The sequence below is a fragment of the Lepisma saccharinum genome, chromosome 17 (assembly GCF_977018435.1).
Source record: "Lepisma saccharinum chromosome 17, izLepSacc3.1, whole genome shotgun sequence".
NCBI classification, from domain to species: domain Eukaryota; kingdom Metazoa; phylum Arthropoda; class Insecta; order Zygentoma; family Lepismatidae; genus Lepisma; species Lepisma saccharinum.
This window is the reverse complement of record NC_139245.1, coordinates 13,502,997-13,523,323: the sequence shown is the minus strand read 5'-3', so window position 1 is coordinate 13,523,323 and position 20,327 is coordinate 13,502,997. Positions and strand designations below refer to the sequence as shown.

At 38.8% G+C, this 20,327-nt stretch overlaps 1 protein-coding gene across 2 annotated transcripts in view; it reads right to left on the bottom strand.

Annotated features, from left to right (window-relative positions):
* The window catches only part of Galphao (G protein alpha o subunit), a 285,136-nt gene that overhangs the window by 19,297 nt on the left and 245,512 nt on the right, over positions 1 to 20,327 (bottom strand). For both annotated transcript variants that reach the window (XM_083138944.1, XM_083138943.1), the window contains exons 5-6: positions 18,699 to 18,827; positions 7,916 to 8,045 (exon numbers count right to left, since the gene is read on the bottom strand). In XM_083138944.1, coding sequence (XP_082995070.1) covers positions 7,916 to 8,045; positions 18,699 to 18,827 — 259 coding nt within the window. The remainder of the gene's footprint in view (positions 1 to 7,915; positions 8,046 to 18,698; positions 18,828 to 20,327) is intronic.

Here is a 20,327-nt window from a genome sequence, read left to right as displayed (position 1 = left end):
TATAAAAATTATTATGGAAAAAGATAATGTGTTATATGTGATGAAAAAGGAGGAAGTAATGATCCATTTACGTATATCTAAATGTGGGGGACCTCCCCACAGTAGTAGCGTAGTAGTTGCCTTGTAATCAAGGGGTCCTGGGTTCGATACCTGGTGGAGGCACATGGCACAGTGGTTCGGATCCCACTTTAAACTGTAGGTCCAGTCTCGATTAGTCTTACTGTGAACAAAGTGGACTTAAAACAACAATTCAATCAATCAATCAATATCTAAATGTGGAAAAATAGATTTCAATTAGTACACTATAGATACACTGAATAGGAATTTTAAGAAGAGTCAAAAAGAAGAAATAAAAATATTACTATAAATACAAGAACACTTTCAGAACAAAAGTATCCACTGATTTTCATGGCTGTATTTGTATGGGGGGAGGGAAATTCTCTCCACTCAGTATACTGTATCCCCCTTTATCATTACAAATATTTAGCCCTTGGGCTAAATTTTCCCTTGTGAACATTCCAAATATCACAAACACAAATTTTCTGAAAACAGCAACAGTTAACATTCTAGGACGAAATTATGTGAAGGGAGGCACACCTATATAATTAATCATGCACATTTTAACAAGATAAATATATAGCTGTTAGGTATGTAAATAGTCTAGCTTATTTTGTAGTGGCACTAGTAACTACGTGCTAGAACAAGCACAGTTACGGGTAGTAAGATCTACATAAGGTGCATGTATGGGTGAAAAAAAGGGGAGAGAAAGTAGACGCGTTAGTACAGAGGAAACCTGCATAGGTGGCAGCACCACTCAGATAATCAGTAACAGTTGCCATGACGACGGTTTCCCGGGACCTTGTGGATCGATAACTGGACGGTGGTGGGCGGGGCGGGTTTCTGCACGAGAAACGGCAAGACGTGCGAACGAGAAAGCGAGTTCAGAAGGGAAAATAAAAGCGCGCCTTTAATGTTAATTCTTCGCCTAATTCGAAACAGAGCTGATCAGTAACTTATTACTATTGGTACGGGAAGTGGCTTTGCCATTAAAACAAGTTTACAATTAGCCCCTTCTTTTTTTACTACAAAATGAAAGTAAAAAATAAAGGCCACAGTCCAATAGCTTTAAAAATTGTTTACGCGCGAATGTGGTATCTAACTGCTGCCTACAGAAAAAAATAACTAAATACCGAACCTATATATCGCGTGACACTTTCTAGTGGAGTCCCAGGACGAAAATCGCGATTTTGTTACATTTATTTTATGAATTGAGTTAAGGTTTATTAAAAAGGGTTTCCAAATTACCTGTAAGTCGTGGAAATCAGGTAATTTATTTATACTGAAAAACTTGGAAAAATCAAGTAGCGGTTACAAAGGTGGTTGTATTAACGACCCCCTCCCAATATGCATGTTTCAAGTGTTTCTACGTAAACACACTTTTAAAAAATCGGGTATCTTGCAACTGGATCTAGTTTTACTCTAAAAATATGGTGTGCACGTTTTTTATAGCTAGTTACAACATTGCAGGGTGTCTTTGGACATTCATATTTTAAAATATTGGCAAACCAATGGAATATAGAAATTCATATTATGAAGAAACTAATAAAATTAAGGTGCCCTTTAAGAGCATATTTTGGCATATTTGGCCATTTCTGCGTGATAGAGCCTATTTTGATGGATTTTCGGTCATATTCAGCATATTTTTGCATTTTCAATAAATATACAGTCATTTTAGAAGTGGATTTATTCTTACTCCCATGTTTACCCGAGAGTTCTTAGGACTGTAGCAAAATCTTATTCATTTTTATTTGAAAATTTAGAGAAAGTAATCATTGTGCATTGCAACTCAAGGCCCATAAAATGAACTAGAAATACCACGTAGCCTATGTGAAAATATCTCAGCATTTAGATATTGGTATTTGAAACAGTCCAGTTATAAGGGAATATTTTTCAAATTATAGTGCATATTTTGGTGATTTTTAAGTCATAAAAATCTTAGCCCTAGTCATAAGTTTAACCGCCTCACCGAGAATGAAGTGAAGCCATAACAAGGCGCCAACAAAATAAAAAAAATAAAAAATAAAAAAAAAATTGGGGGGGAAGGTTGGCATAAACAATATTTTATGTATGTAAATATATTTAATATCTGTCCCTCTACGTTAATTTGGGGGGAAGGGGGACAAAGTGCATTGCCCCCTAAAGTCGGCGCCTATGGAGCCATACCTTATTCAGGACGGATCTCAGGCTCTGTCCGAAAGGTACAAAGTACAGACTTGAAGTATGGCCTTGGCGGAAGTGACGTCACCCAGTACAGTTCGAAAGCTCAAAGAACAGAAGTACACAGCTTGCAGTAGAGATGGTTGGTGACTAGGTCACGTGGTTTCCGCACTCGTTGTTCATTTGTTTCAAATCAAGGAGGTAGAAAGCGAGCATCACAGGTAGATATAAGTTATGGGCCAGCAAGTTGTTGGTCATAGTTCTTCTAATGTGTGGAAATGTATGTGTACGAGCATTTGAAAATGCTATGGGATTTCTGTGGTGAAAAACAAGTGTTTAAATGGCGAGGAAAAGATCGAGTAATCAGTTTTATCTCCTGATCGTATTTGGCGCTGCAGTCGAAGTGCAATTCGAAAGACTTTCACTTCCAGTCCACGACTTGAAGACCGAACTACAAGACCATACTCGGAGGATGCTCGCTTCAAGTACGGGCTTGCACCTAAAGGACACGGCCTCGGCCGGGTCTACGCGTTCAATCGACTTGATTGATTCGGTTCATCTCACTTCGATTTCCTGCCACTTTTGTCTAACAGTGAAGATCAGGATGAGTGATATGATGACACTGATGAAGGGACACTTGCAAAGAACACCAATGCCGTCTGGCGTCGTAGCGCGCTGTGCTAACCACTCGGCCACGGAGGGCGACGCTTTCGCTAGACAACGGAGACGAACGATTTCAAGGAATCCATCGTAGAGCAGTTTCATAAAAATAATGAAAAATATTAGTAGGGGCTAGGATTTTTAAAAATCACCAAAATAATTTTAAAAATATGCCCTTATAACTGGACTGTTTCAAATACCAATATCTAAATGCTAAGATATTTTCACATACGTACTATTTTTAGTGCACTTTATAGGCCCTGAGTTGCAATGCACAATGAATACTTTCTCTAAATTTTCAAATAAAAATGAAAAAGATTTTGCTACAGTCCAAAAGAAACAACAACCCTGGAGTAAACATGGGAGTAAGCACGAATCCACTTCGAAAATGACTGTATATTTCTTGAAAATGCAAAAATATGATGAATATAACCGAAAATCCATCACAATATGCCATATCACGCAAAAATGGCCAAATATGCCAAAATATGCCCTTAACTTAATTAGTTTCTTCATGATATGAAATTCTATATGGTTGGGGAACACATCACGCTTATCAAAAGAAATATGCTAAGTCATGAAAATCCTATCGCTAAATATCAGTACTGTTGAATATCTTTTCCTTTATTTACAACTATTGCGATTGAAAAACCCTCACCGCGTGGGTAAAATTCCACTTTCAATTGTATACTCTCTGCGTGGGACGTGCTCGAAGTGAGGGGGATGGTATCCCCAGGTAGCAAAAATTCCGCAAAGCATCCCCCAGGTGTCTCGCTGTCACCAAAGGAATATATCCCAACTAGCTAGCCATTTCCTCGGGTGCTGCTGGACATGTCGTGACAGAAATAGATCCTTTTCCCCTGTGTTAGTTCCTATCTGATCTCACCCATAAATATGTAACTGTACAGCTTGTAATATAAGATCGCACATATTCAATACAGCAGCTAGGTTGAGTGGTACGGTTCTATCACATACACAAGGTTCCTGCATTCGAACTACCAACGTTGTTTACATTGACTTCGTGCTTACAGAGCACAGAGAATAGAATAGAACCTCCAGGCAGCGTGAAGGCTGTCAATGTCGTCTTGTAATCAAGGAGTCTCAGGATCGATTGCTGGTGAAGACATAGTGGTTCGTATTCCACTTTAAACTGCATCTGAGCATAAAGTGTATCCCATCAAATATTTATTAACAGGTGCGGTACATTACCCCTGAAGCTATGCAACACGTCTTACAAACGTCGCTTTGTAATAATCGCGACGGCGAGGATGAATGGTGAACCAGGTTCGAACCTGGGACTTCTGGCGTCGCAGCACGTTACGATGACCACTCCAACTATAGGAGGCGGCCCAGAACGCACTTCTATATCCGCACTAATGGACAGCCCAATAAGGGTATTTTCGTCGCTTCGGATTAGCTATTTCTAGCGGGACCTTCTCGCACCCTTTCTCTCAAGATGTTTCCCATCCAACTTGTCAGTTACAATTATTGGTCATCAAGTGTTTTATGGTTCGCTCGAAATATAAGTCATATTTATCGGTAGCATTCAGAGACAATGCTACACTTTATGTAAACTGAAGGTTTGTTAGTTGTAGATGTCTCGGAAGAAAGAAAAGGTCTGCTTGTGTCTAACTTAGGCACGAATCCTTAACAGTCACTAAAATCCTTTGCACGGAACATACATATATTCTTCACGGATTACTCTTCTGGATATACAATATTTACCTTATTCAGGACGCAAACAATCTTCCTGCGAACAAAATTTTAACTTTGTAGTTGTAACAGTTCAAATATGAGCCTTCGATAGTTAACGCTGATGATAGTACATACAGTTATGGAGGCTTTATTATTAGTATTCACTATTCATAAGTTCTTTTAAAATACAAAACAAAACATAAAAAAAGATAGACTGTTATGGTTAGAGGGCAGTTCAATTTTCATGAGCAGCTGCGGGTGGCGCTTTCTCTGTCCTACGTAGTAAGTTTCTTTTATGAGATATTATAAGCTGCGCATGTTCCTGAAATATGCAATAATTTTCATAGTTAAAAAACTCTGTATTTACCAAAACAAATGCGCTAATGATAACATTTGGAATTATACTGCTACTGTAGCGCTACGATGTGTGTCCTCAGAAAACATGCGAACTACATGCTTTCAAGGGTTTTAACCATGCGACACTAGCGCCACTGTGCCCAGGTCAGATGTACTAATATGCTGTAGATCAGTACGTCACAGGAACAACGTTGAAACCTCAAAGAAGAGACGGAACCGCACGCAGGACCCTAGCACAAGCGCCCGGTAATTTTTAAATGCGACATCCACCGCTTAATCTTCTAAGCTGTTTAACCCATCTCGAACAATTGAAAGAAAATGCTCCATCGTTCATACCCACCGTCGCGATTAGCTATACGTGGCAGAAGTGAGACTACAACAACAAAATGCGAATACAAGAAACTGGTCATCAGAAAAACTCTTAATTTGCGATCTGTCCCACACAGAGGTTTCAAAATTGCAATCTAACGCAAGCAAAATAAATCCCCTTAAGTTTCATCTGACGAAGACAGGGGATGAACTCGTTCAATTAGCAAACTGTCGCGGAAAAGGAATGTCTTAATTCCTCAACTGTTTTTCGTACCAGCAAACGAATTAACACTGCGCTTACCTAAAGCTTAACAAGAAATTACGGTTCTGCATGGAAAAAATAAATAAATCTTCCACTGAAGATTTAGAACCAGGAGAGAGAAAAGATATAGGATCAAGTAGGGTGTTCTAGATACTCTGAGATGCAAAAACTCATCTACATGTAGTAGCCTCAAGATCATTGTACGGTATGCGCCAAAATATACAGTACTGAAACTCGCGCACCTCGAACGCGCATGTGCGTTTGTCGATGGGGCATAGCTCCAGCCGCTCGTGTTCTCAGTAGTGAAAAGGAAGTTATAACTCGCTAATAATGTGTATGTAGTGTTTCTTTCAGGATAAATAAACTCACAGATGACAGCAATGTAATGTTAGTCTTTTAATTTCAGTACTGTATATTTTGGCGCATACTGTACATTAGATTTCTAGAAGTTTAGCAACGGCTCAACAGATGTCCCTCCCTGTCTTTAAACTCTGTCCATCATGGATGGGATAGATAAAATAGGGTGATTCACAATTCCCTACGCAGTTTCGAACGTTTATACAACAAGAACTATAACACATGCAGCAAAAAGGTGCATATCACTACATAAAGAATCTCTCCAAGTTTGCACTCGTAATAGGCCCCATTACATAATTGTAGATTTAGTCGCTAGGTGGCAGTTGCCAATCAACTACTCTCTAAGCCATTGTGGAATGAAAAAAAAAGAGCCAAACAGGAAAGTCTTTGCGCTCTATACTTGGAAACAGATGGTTATCAGCAATAATAATATGAAGCGAAAAATACTACGCCAGCGGAACAGCCAATCAGAAATCAATTCGGCAGTGAATGAGAGAAACTGACTTGATGATTGACTAAGAGGAACTGTTACGTCACAAGTTTTGACGGCAATCAACAGAATCTCTTGGGACTTTTCATTAGCACGCAACGATGCCAGTGAAAAATTGCCTACTTAAATGTGGAGGAAATGAAAATACAGGCTGGGTTGACTGATTAATTTTGTTTATCGCGAAGATAAGGATGAGTGATGATGTATGATGAAGAGACACACACAATCATGCTCAGGCCGAGATTCGAACTCGGGACCCCCTGGCGTCGTAGCACCCTGCACTAACCACTCCGCCACGGAGGTGGACTGAAGCAAGTACAGCCAAGACATGACGGAAGTGAAGAAAAAAAAAAACATGCAGTGACACATGATTAAATGGAATCTATGGAAAGGGCCCTCGTATTGCAGTAGGGACCATCCTTCAACTTTTGGTGCGGGATATCATTATTGAAGGGGCATGAGCAGAGATGAAAACTTCTTACACCTCTCAACCTTTTGTGAAAAATGGAAAAGTTTACAAGGCGTGGAGAAAAATGCACACATTGCCAAAGGGTTTATTTGCGATTCACCTGCAATGCGGGAGGACCTCAGCAGATAGAACGAAACCTGAATGATTTCTTTAATAAACTAGACATTCAAATGTCAAAATCATGTCTCAGTCACATACAATCAGCAACTAATGCGCCTCACTGACCTACACATCCAGTGTTGAATCCCCCCTTTCCTCCGGGGGCATCAAACGTCATGTGGGTGGGTGGGTGGGGGTGGGGGTATAAGCATCAAATTATAAAACCAATAAAACAATACTAATATTTCTAAATTAATATAATTACTATCGTTTAAGAATGAAACTATAAGAATCAATAAAATAATATTATTGCATTTACAGCAAACTAACTGAGGCGTCTAGGTTTTCTACAGCATGTGAGGTAAAGGTAAAAAGGTAAAATGCTCCCCTGTGCTTAGCACCACACCATGAAGGCGTATAGGGGGTGTAGGGGTAACGCCCCACACTTTCTTGATCCGGTCGTGAGTGGAGTGATGTGATCAGTATCATGCCCCTGACCGCCTTTACCCCCCAGGGTTTCCCCCAGGTACCCATGTCATTCGACGCTGGGTGGGCGTTAGAAAAGTTCCCGGATTTGAACCGGCCGGGGATCGAACCCGGGACCTGTAGCATGGTCAGACGCGTTACCCACTGAGCCACTGCAGCACATGTGAGGGTGACATCATCAATGAAACCTTCTGTGGGTTCCTTGTGCATCTCAATTGACACCTTCACACAAGCTCTAAAGGGTATCCTGATCCATCATATTTCTTAATTTAGCATTTATTAAAAAAAACTGACAATAATTTAAATTCGTTCATTATTTTGACTTTTGAGTACTGAATCAGTCTTATTACTACGAAAAAACAGAAAAAATACGTTGTACGTTAAATTAAAGTGTACATGCTTGCCAAATGTCTTTGCTATTGTCCGAATGATCTGCCAGGCTACTGATATTTTGGGGGGATCCCCCCCTCCCCGGGCCACCCTCTGAATTCATCATACACAGCGGCAGTCTTACCGTAGTTTCGTCCTCGTGAAGGACCTGATCGTATTCCGACATGGCGACGCAGAAGATGATGGCGGTCACGTCTTCGAAGCAGTGAATCCACTTCTTCCTCTCCGATCTTTGACCTCCGACATCAAACAACCTGGAAAGACGAAAGAACAAATTCAGAAATTTTTCAGATACATTTTCATCGATAGAAAGTATACAAACACTGCATTTTCAAAGGAGGAAACCGTTACTTCAGAAATATAGATCAGTGGTAATGTTCGTGGGTTTCATACACTAATGAATTCCAAAGACATCTTCATTGTTTCTACAGAAAGATTCATGCGGCGTAGTACAGCAACGGTTCAAATGGAGGGAGCCGAAGAAAGGAATTGAAGCATCTTTTCTATTTGTCATTTTCGGCCATTTTCTATTCTTCATTTCTATTGTTGCCAAAAACTCAATATGCTGACCAAGGCAGATTTTATTTTATTTTAAAACATAAACCAATTGTTACGTTTCAACCTTCTAGCAAGGTCTTCTTCAGACTCTGTACCAAATACGAATGAAATAAGGTACAAAACAGAAAGATTTTATTTATTATATATATATATATATATATATATATATATATATACACACACACACACACACACACACACACACACACACACACACACACAAGAGAAAGAGGATGAAAGAACATAGGGATGATGTACGACTTAAGAGAGAGAGAGAAATACGATATTTAAGCACACGAGAGGAACAGGACATGACATAGAGTGGGATGAGGATAAGCAGATAGGAAGGAAGAAGAGAGTACTATTGAGAAAATGGAAGGAGTCCAAGGAAATAGAGAAGAAAGGTGAAGAAGACACAATGAACTGGAATGGGGGACTGAAGATAAACAAAGAATGGAAGAAGGTGTTAGAAAGAGTGGAAAGGACAAGAGCGAAGGAGGAGAAAAGAAGGAAGAGGAATGAAGAAAGAAAGGATAAGGCAAAAGAGCGTGAGATAAGGAGTCCAACCACTTTCCAGATGAACCACTTTCCAAAGGAAATGTTTATCTAAATCGCCTGTCAGGTGAAACAACCATTGACAGGAGAAGGCCACCTGCTGGAATGTTCCAGATAAACAACTTTCTAATAATATTGTGTCAGGGAATTGATTTTTTTTTTTGTGTGTGTGTGTGTGTGTGTGTGTGTGTGTGTGTGTGTGTGTGTGTGTGTGTGTGTGTGTGTGTGTGTGTGTGTATATATATATATACGGCCTCCCCCATGGCGCAGTGGTAGCGTCATTGCCTTGTAATCAAGGGGTCCCGGGTTCGATACCCGGTGGAGGCACAAGTGGTTCGGATCCCACTTTAAACTGTAGGTCCAGTCCTGATTAGCCTTACTGTGCATAAAGTGGACTTAAAACAGCAACTCAAACCAATATATATATATATATATATATATATATATATATATTACCTTTTTTTTTCACTTTTTTTTACAGAGTCTGAAGAAGACCTTGCTAGAAGGTTTGAAACGTAACGTTTAGTTTATTTGTAAAATAAAATAAATTCTGCCTTGGTCAGCATATTGTGTTTTTGGTTATCATGGAAACGAGGCTTATTGAGGTTACTATTGTTACCTTCAGACAATGTAAAGGGCAAGGCAAAAGTCAGGTTTAGTGTTGCCCACGAGACGAGACGAGACGAGACTTTGGTCTGTCTCGTCCCGTCTCGTGAAAATGCTGTCTCGTCTCGTGTCTCGTCTCGAAAATATTCGTTTGTCCCGTCTCGAAGGGTTCTGTCCCGTCTCGTCTCGTCTCGTCTCGTTTTGTCTCGTCTCGTCTCGTAAAAGTGATCCGGGATGTCATGCCAACAAAAGTCAAAAGTAGCAGAAACACAATATTTTTCCGGAAAGTGGGATAAAGCTCCAAATAGTTTACCCATTGCGTGGTGAGAATAAATAAGGTTCGTTAATCATGAGGACATTAATATTGAAAATACAGTTTCTTGGTTACTGATTGCTAGCTATCTTATGAAATCTACCTTGTGTTTTTTCACGCTTCCATACAACTGTCTATTCTTTTGAAATGTTTTCCCCTAGACCATCTTTCTATCTGAATGTCGAACTTTCGTGCACTATGAAAATTTACCATTTTCCTTTAAATTCTAAATTATTATTATTATTACATGAAATGTTACAAAGACGGTACAAGAATAGTAATACAACAGCACGAATATTAGCTAATATCTAGCTTACGTGTAGTTAAGTACGCCAAACTTTGCATAAAAACAGCTGTCCTGGCAAGGAAATTAATGACAAAAAAGGTGATTAATTGAATATTTGCTGAATAACAAAAAAGGATGTTAAATCCAGTTGACGAAAAAAAAAGTTCCTAATTAATATTTCTGTACATAAATCTTTATTGATATAGAAAGCCGTATGGTCGCAATAGAATCCTTGTTCGGCAGGAATAAGTAACCCTCGATTATGCTAAACAAATATATTTTTTGTTAAGCTAGAGCAAGACCCCAGGCGGATGCAAGAAGCCGTTCCTGCAAAAGTGTCTGTTTCACGAAGCGAAGAAACGTGACAAAACCACCACGTATGGAAGGCAAACCTGCATTTATTTTATATCGCACATTTTCAGATCCGTGTCTCCTGAAGTTATAAAAATCCAAACTTCAATGACTTTTTAGGCATGCTATAGTTGAAAAAAATATGTTTAGATGCACCAAAAGTGCATAATTATCAGATTATGCATATAACGTGTTATTGGAATCAACCTATTTGTGTAAATTGGATGCCTCCCCAATGGCGTAGTAATAACGCCGAGGTCTTGTAATTAAGGGTCCTCGCGTTCGATACCCAATGGAGGCACAAAGTGGACCGGATCGCACTTTAAACTGAAGGTCGGTTCGCAATTTAGCCTATTTGTAAATCAAGTGGACTTAAAAAAAATACAATATCAACGTTAAGAATATTAGAATCCACTAATTCACCCGCAGGTAAGTCAAATTTCACATACCACTCTTCATCCTTGTTCATAGACTTCCTGCAATACTCTTGTGCATGTGTGTTGCATCCCACCAGGTGCGAGAAATGTGGAGAGTTATTCTTTCCCTGTACTGCGTTATTTTCATAAGAGTAAGGCTAAATTCTCGTTTTATCTGAACTTTTAAAAAACGTGCAAAATACAACCACCCTTTCTCATGTATGTGTAAAGTAATCCCACTCTGTCTCAGAAAATCTCTTCCTACGATCAAATGTCGGAAACAATTCTCAAGTCTCAACAATTACAAATTTATGCTTAAATTTCCTATCATATATACAAACAGTAGCACATGTGATGTCCTTTGGTGTAACACTGTCAACAGCTAATGTTACTTTACTCGTCCTAATAAATTTACTTCCAACCAGTGACGGCGCCAGGGAAATGTGACGGGGGCGGGGGGCGGAAGGGGGCAACAAAATATTGTTGGGGGCAGTCACAACGCCCGAAAACACTACATATATAACATATATATACATACATAATAACAGTTATAATAATAATAATTATTATTATATGCATGTATTATGTTTTGTGTTTGTCCCTTGTTTAAAGTGGACGTTTACTGTCTAAATTTTCTTGATTACGAGTTTATTCCATATGATTTTATTTAATAAAGGCATTAATTCTTTTTTATTCGTAAGTTGAGGGAAACAACAAGAATTTTCTCAACGAAGGCATTTCCGAAATTTCCCTAACATTCTAATAATTTCGCAACCCGTGCAAATAATCATGTGTTGAAATCTTGTCATGGTTCCCTGTAAACACTAAAATCACCAAATTAGTTCTTTCCAAATTTCCCGCATTTTCTCCTCCTCTTTAGCTCTCAGCTGCTCGGAGTGGGATAGTGCAAGATTATTTGTCCCTAATTATCTCCTTCTCTTAGTCTTGCCAATATCTTGGACTCCTTAATAACTTTCCCAACAACTCCTCATCAATTTGTACTGGCATGTTTGCTACAATACTCGATGGTAGAATTCTGTGTACGGTGTCAAGTGGATACCGTGACAGAGAAACGAAAATCGGAAGCGGAGGTAAAGCAAGGATGTGTTCTGTCACCCTTGCTCTTCACTCTATATATATATTATATAGTGGCGTATATAGAGAGTTAAAAAGCAGACACCCCCAAGGTGGGGACGACAAGGGTACCGGCGCTCCTGTTCGCAGATGATATGGTTCTGATCTCGGAGACAAATGCCAGCCCACAAAGGGCTCTGGACGGGTTGGAAAAATACAGCAGAAAATCCAAACTGCAAGTAAATCTCACAAAAACAAAAATTTTGGTGTTCAAAAACGCATATGTATATGGAAAAGAAATCCATTAAGTGGAGTATTTCAGTGCCATCTTCGTAACGCAGAAGAGTTTTGGGCAAAATTAGTGTTTCACATTTCAGGGAAATATTTTGACCCTGGCATTACTTACTCTTGCTCTACCACTCCAACTCCTGAAATGTGAAACACTAATGTTGCCCAAAACTCTTCTGCGTTACGAAGATGGCACTGAAATACTCCACTTAATGGATAAAAAATCTGAAAAAGACAAAAGGTGGACTTTCAGAGGGCAAGAATTAGAAAGGGTAAAAATAATAAAATACTTGGGACTAGGTCTCATTATGGCAGGGACATGGACAAGACATATACAAACGGTACAAGGAAAGACTGGGGCAATAACAAGTGAAATAATGCAGACAGTATGGAAATTGGAGAAATACGATATACATTTTGTGGAAAAACTGTATTGTACATTATTAATAGCGTCAATAGGGTACGGGAGGGAGATATGGGGAGCAAAGGGGGGCCATGTACTAAACAGAATCCAATGCATATTTTACAAGAGGGCTTTGCATATCAGCATGGGCACTGCAAACTGCGGCGTACTACGGGAACTTGGACTGCTCAGGGAGCATACGTGGGATATGTTGAGAAGGGTTAAATACTGGGCGACATTAATATCGAGAAGGGAGAACTCGGTAAAAGGGCAAGCGCTGATGCAACAGGCACAAGGGGAGGAAATGGGAACATGGGCGAAAGAGATCAGAGGTAAACTATACGAAATTGGACTGGGATGGATCTGGGAGGGGGGAAACGTCGACCAGGGGACATTGCAATTAGTGAAACAAAGATTATAGGATATAGATAGGCAGGAAATAATAGCGGAATGTGAAACTAAGAGATCGCTCGAACTCCAAAGAAGGGGAGTTCCGGGAATGGGGACAAGTAACGTACATCAAGAAGGTGAGCATGGTGGCAAGAAAGGGGTTGACATGGATGAGGCTGGGGAGATGGAGACACAATACATTAAAAAACGAGGAAGGGAGATATAAATGCGTATTACGCAATGGTGATAATGGGCCAGAACATTTATCCTTATGTCAGGACACGCGCTTTCTGCAGGAGGAAAAGTTACACAACATAAGCTTGGAGAGAGTGTTCGAATCAATTGTAGTGCAAAGGAGCATGGAACTATTGGAAAAAGTGGGGGTGTATTTACAAACATTTAGGGGGAAAAGAAGTGCTGTAAAGAGACGGGATAAGGAAGAGGAATAAGTGTTAATTTACCAGAACTGTTATGTTAACATCTATACGGAATGTAACAGATGGTGTAGTCTGTAGGGAATCATAGTTATGTAATAAGAATAGATGTAGTGCGCACAGCCTATGGCTCGCACACGAGATGAGCAATAAATACAATGTTTTTCCTACTTCCCAATAACATTCACTTCTGTACAACCTTTGATGTAAAAATTAAATAATAATAATAATAATAAACCCTATCCGTCGGTCCGTTTATCTTTCCAACCTATAGAGCTGAGACTATGTTTACAAGATAAATCTCGGACTCAGACACTCCACGATGTGTTGACCCCTCCTTCCACCTTCTCTACCTGCCCTTTTACTTGATGTTATTCAGAATTGTTTTAGTATATGGAGTGCATCGTAACATAAAATTATTAATCTGGAATATTTTTTTAAAAAATGGGTAGTATTGCTGTGTTTCGAAAGAGTATTGAAAATAAGTTTAGGTATTCAATTCATTTATTACTCTCTCTAGAATAGTTTTCTTTTGACTTAATACACACTTATTAACGTTTCTAATTTAAATACTTTATTCCAAGCAAACAAGTATTTGCAACTGATTAAATATTTTGCTTTTATTTTTTCGAGACATTCGAGACTTTTCAAAAGCCGTCCCGTCCCGTCTCGTGTCTCGTCTCGAAAACGAGACGAGACAGGCATTCCGTCTCGTCCCGTCTCGAATTTCAAAAGGTTTGTCCCGTCTCGTGTCTCGTCTCGAAAACGAGACGAGAAACGAGACGAGACGGGACATGTCCCGTCCCGTGAGCAACACTAGTCAGGTTACATAGGAAAACATGATTGATATGTAGTGGATACAGTTAAGTACATACTCAGTATGGTCACGATCGACTTGTGTGCGCGATTCAATTCGACGTTCCGAGTTGACTCTGCTAGTTTGGTGGGTGATGATTTAGGAGATGATGTCTGCGAACCTTTATTTGAGGTGGTTTAATTTTCTAAGCATGCCCTGTATCACCCCGCAAGTGCAAATCCAAGTTGTTAGGTTTGGCAACCATGGTGGCCATTCACTTACGTAACCTGACTTTTACCTTACCCTGTATATCTCGCATTTAACACTAAAGCTGTAACTCCGTATAGAAAAGCCCAGGCACTTGGCGACTCTATTCCAGTTTTCCAGCGGTACTGGATCTAGCCTACACGCCACAGAAATGTTCAGATTCAGAGTGTTTCAGTGCGGCTTCCTCACAGAAAAAAATAAACACCAACTTGATTTTGGTGCAGCCAAGATGATGTTGCTCATGCCCTTAGAAAGCAAATTCTTTTCCTCTCGCCAACTGAAATACCTGCTCCTTATTGTCGGTTCCCTTACCCTCCCCTCCCTCTTACGATGTGAACGTGGCAATAATAAAGTGTTCAAATTCCGCTAATAAAGGAAACAGTGGGCTCTGGTATATGCAGAGCACAATGTACGTTCTGTAGCCTGTCAGTGGATGTAAGCAATATCAAGGCCTTCCAGCACACGACTCGCCACCTAGTGGCGGAAACTACACCTGGCCATAAATATTTTGACTCTTAAATTTGACTATTCAGACCAACCGAATTAAAAGATAAATGTAACATTTTGCAAATCCACCATTGTGAAAAATGAATCTACAAAAATGTTGCACCAACATTAAGATATTTAACCAAAATTTTTCTGTAACTCCTATGATTGATTGATTGATTTGATGTTTTAAGTCCACTTTATGCACTGTAAGGCTAATTGGGACTGGACATACAGTTTAAAGTGGGATCCGAACCACTATGTGCCTCCACTGAGTATCGAACCCTGGACCCCTTGATTACAAGGCGACGACGCTACCACTGCGTCATCGGGGAGGCCCTGTAACTGTAACTCCTATGAGTCTGAAACTCTCTGCATCTCAGAGGAGATATTTAAACTTGAAACATCCACAAAAAATATGAGAAAACACAACTGTGAACGAACTGTATTGAAGCAGATTTTAAAGTGTGTGTGTGTGTGCAGCTACCGTATGTTGTATAGTAGGTAAAGGTAAAGTTCCTGTGCATATAATGGACTGGAATGGGGGGCTGAAGATAAACAAAGAATGGGAGAAGGTGTTAGAAAGAGTGGAATGGACAAGAGAGAAAGAGGAGAGAAGAAGGAAGAAGAATGAAGGAAAATGAGCATGAGGTATAGAATCCAACCACTTTCCAGATGAAAGGAAATGTTTAGATAAATCGCCTGTCAGGTGAAAGTACAGTTGACAAGGGAAGGCCACCTGCCGGAATGTTCCAGAAAAAATAACCTTCTAATAATCTTGCGTCTGGAGGGGAGTGATTTTTGTGTATATATATCTTTCTGTTCTGTACCTTGTTTCATTCGTACTTGGTACAGAGTCTGAAGAAGACCTTGCTAGAAGGCTGAAACGTTACGTTTAGTTTATGTTTTAAAATTAAATAAATTTCTGCCTTGGTCAGCATATCGAGTTTTTCATGAAATTAAATAACTTTCATCAAGGAAAATGAAATTACATGAATTAATAGAGATACATATTTGAAAGTGCAAAGAAAATAATTTAAAAAATAATGTAAATTTGTCTGAATGTCACACACGTCACAATCGAATTGTCCTTTGGCAAAGTTTTATAGCGCATGTGAATGCAAATTCGAGAGGTTAATGAATATAGTAAAACAAATTTTAACATATTCCTTCTGTTGTTTGTGCATTCATTTTTATTATTACTGTTTTAGTGTCTATCGTAGGTTGGTATGTATATTGGATTGAGTTTTCAATATTTCAAATCGGATTTTTTTCCGTAGAAGGGATATGTGGTGTGTTGGGAAAGAAAGTATACGAAAAGGGAATTGAAAACGTAAGCACATGCCTCCCCAATAGCGTTGTAGTCACGTCGTCGCCTTGGGTCCGATGCCCACTTTAAACTGTAGGTACAGTCCCGATTAGTCTATCTGTACATAAAGTTGACTTTAAGCAAAAAAAAAAAAGAAAGAAAGAAAGAAAAAACAGCACCAGTTGAAATGCAAAAATGGTGCAAGAGAATGATGTGGTAAGGCTAATGACGTAGAGGGCTTCATGAACGAGGATTTAGGAGGAGGCAAGAGAGAATTGAAGTGGACAGAACTTCGGTAGCCGAGAAAGGAACGTTATTTCTACTGTTCCTAACCTACCACCAAAATCTGCGTTAATAATTTTAATCGAGTTGTCTGTAAGAACAAGCGCTGTTTTCTGCGTAGTGTCGACAGCACTCGTTTTATTTAGGATGATCTCAATTATGGGAGCTGATCTAGTAACTTTGAATACAAAAATTTCACAAAGACATTTCACACTAAAATTTCCTTTTTAATGAAGTAGTGGCTCGCAGTCAACTTAAATCTTTTCCAGAAAGTTTCACCTAGCGTCTTGGGCAGAAAGTGGACTTTTGATGAAAAATTTCGGCCACAATTACGAGAATGATGTTGATACAACGATTACGCCTTCTTTGGGCCAAAACTTACCAGTAATGGCCTTAGGGCAATGAATTAAATATTTGCGCGGATTTTCATATATGTCTACTGAAATATAAGATCTTTCCCACTACATCCAAGAGAGTAGCGAGCCAGGTTCGACAGAAATTTCCGCACGAGAGAAAAAAAAAAAACTCAACTTAAATATGCACGCTATACTTCTTGGAAACCACTTTCAAAAAGGTCTCTGGCTTGTGTGACACTTAAGAGACACGCTGTCACGAAATACTGAAATGTCTGACGGCAATGTCAACATTCTGGACGGCCATCGAGTATAAAATATTCATACATTGCCTGAACATGGTGAGTCTTACATACCCAATTCACGCGCAAGCCACCTTCATAAGATTCCAAAGCTATTAGTTATTTTGTAATTTGTGTATCTTTCTGTGGATCCTCCGGTAGACAATCACCATCCCTTGTGTATTTCTTCTCGGTATTCTTCCACAGACAATCATCCTTTGCGTATTTCTTCTCAGGATCCACCCATAGACTGACTATCACCGTTCTTTGCGTATTTCTTCTCTGGAGTCTCCCATAGACTATCATCGTTCTTTGCGTATTTCTTCTCTGGATTCTCCCATAGACTATCACCGTTCTTTGCGTATTTCTTCTCGGGATCCTCCCATAGACTATCATCGTTCTTTGCGTATTTTTTCTCTGGATCCTCCCATAGACTTGACTATCACCGTTCTTTGCGTATTTCTTCTCGGGATCCTCCCATAGACTATCATCGTTCTTTGCGTATTTCTTCTCTGGATCCTCCCATAGACTGACTATCACTGTTCTTTACGCATTTCTTCTCTGGATCCTCCCATAGACTATCACTGTTCTTTACGTATTTCTTCTCTGGATCCTCCCAAAGACTATCACTGTTCTTTACGTATTTCTTCTTGGTACCTCTCATAGACAATCGCCGTTCTTTGAGTATTTTTTCTCGGGATCCTTTCATAGACTATCACCGTTCTTTGGGTGATTCTTAGATAATATTATTGTCGGACTTTTGAATCTCCATTAGAGTTAGAGAAGACTGATCTGGATCTTCAAGACATCAATTAAACTAAATAGTAGTTTCCAACAGCCAGTGCGTCCTGCTGATATACTGTATATTCGCCTTCTTCACTCAAACATTAATCGTAGCTTGAGGTTACGAGAACTATTCGATAGTCTGTTTAGTGTCTGCACCTAAACATACACGATTCTTCACGGAAGACATTGTTATGCACATGAAAACTTCCTTGTTTCATTATGGGAGGAAAGTGGCCCCTGTGAGGAATGTAACTCCATAAATAATGCAATATGTACACTGTTCTTTACCTATCAGTACCGAAGAAAGTACAACTTTATATAAATCTGGTGTAATGTTTTAAAATGCAATGCAACCAAACGTTTCTTATTGAAGCAAAGAAGAATCTTTAGAAGATGTTTGTGGAGGGTTGAAGTCATAAATACTTGAAGGGTCAGTGGAAAATACCAGATCGTCAAACTCCAAAAATGAAATTTTAATTGCAAAATGTCACTGCATATATAAATGAAAAGGTACAAAAACATATACGTTGATGGATGGAAGTGTCAAATGTGTGAAACGAAAGCAATAATTTTGTAACCAGTACAGCATCCACATGGTAAGAAATGACACCAATGACAGAAAATAACTGATAAACGTGCAATAATAAGTTAGAAATACAGAAAAAATACTTACTTGAAATTTAAATTTTTAAAAGAGAAATGGACTTCAACGATGCCAGTCGTTTTGACTCGCGTCCGCAAGATGTCCTGTTCTGTCGGCTGGTAGTCCTTGGCACCCAGTCGGTCCAAATCGTCTAAAAAGCTGCGAAGACAAGAAAAATGTACAGTTTTAGTATTAGATTCATAGGACGTCCAAGCCTAAGTCTTGGAAATATTCAAAATTTTCGCAATTTACGAATTAGGATTAAGTCTACAGACAGAGTTTGGAAAATCGCATGCTTCCTTGAAGGGATACCGAGGGATAGTACAGATAAGTCTCTGTCTCGTGTAGAAATTAGTGTTAGAAAATTATGGATAGGTTTACTTCAATTGCAAAATTAACCCATTAGTGGTAACTTTGAACCTGTGAAGCGTGGTTGCATACACCGAGCGACAAAATGCCGTTTTTAGAGGGTTTGTAGCGTTGAAAATAACGTTAAGAACAGCTGTTTACTTGAATGACACCTAGACGCTGTTAAAGTTAATGCATGTTCTCTATGTTGCATTTAAGTTTCTACTTATTTCGAGAAGAACGAGTGGTAACGCCGTTGCCTTGTAACTAAGAGGTCTCGGGTTCGATCCAAAGTGGATGCATATATATGTATGTAATATATGATTTCTAATTATCACGGTAATATGTGCATAATAATAATAGTACATAACATATTTCTAATTATGGAGAAAGAGTAAAAAAATAATATTCATCAGTTTATTTTCAACGATTAATTACATCATGATACAAATAAAACTGTTACTTTCAGGTAAAAAATACTTCTATTCACATCTTCAAGTGATTGATTATATTTTACCAACTTGACACAAAGGAGAAAATATTGTACTTTGTGACCAGAAACTTAGAGTCACTTTTCCATCAGTAACCTATCGATACGTAGGATAATTCCATTTGAACATGTTTCTTTTAAAAGTGAGCATAAGTGATTGTCACTTAATCTATTTCTTTGAAGACATTTTACTTAAATTCACGTAACAATGCGCATGCTTAATACAGTTGCATTCCTCGTAAATAAAATGTTACTAATAAATACAATGATTTTTCTAAAAATTACTATGTTCATATTACATTGAATATATTATTTTGAAAAAAAGGGTGATTTATTTTCATTTTGTAATCAATCATGCGGACCTATAGATTGAAATCTCTATTGGAGAAAAGGAATTGCAAATGTGTCTGATATACGAGGGGTGTTCAGTAAATAACGTAACAAGACCTGTCATAAGAATGAGAGGTATTTATATTTGTTGAACAGCCCTCGTATTCATGTAACTACCTTTCATCACCAGGAAAGCAACGTGAAATAATGAAACAGAAAACACAAAGTTTGTAACCTAGAAAACCTTTTCAACCTAATATTTATGTCTTTATTCATCCTCAGGAAATAACATACGGCTCTCATTGCATTCTTGTGAAACTGATATGATGGAATAAATCTTGTACTGCAGTGGGAAAAATGCTGTCATTTCAAATCGATTAACGGTGCATTAAAATAACTTGTATTTTTTACGATTAAAAACAAATAACGCTACAAAAGCGAGAACCACGTAAACGCACTTGTCAACACGCAATTAACGGGCAAACACCGCG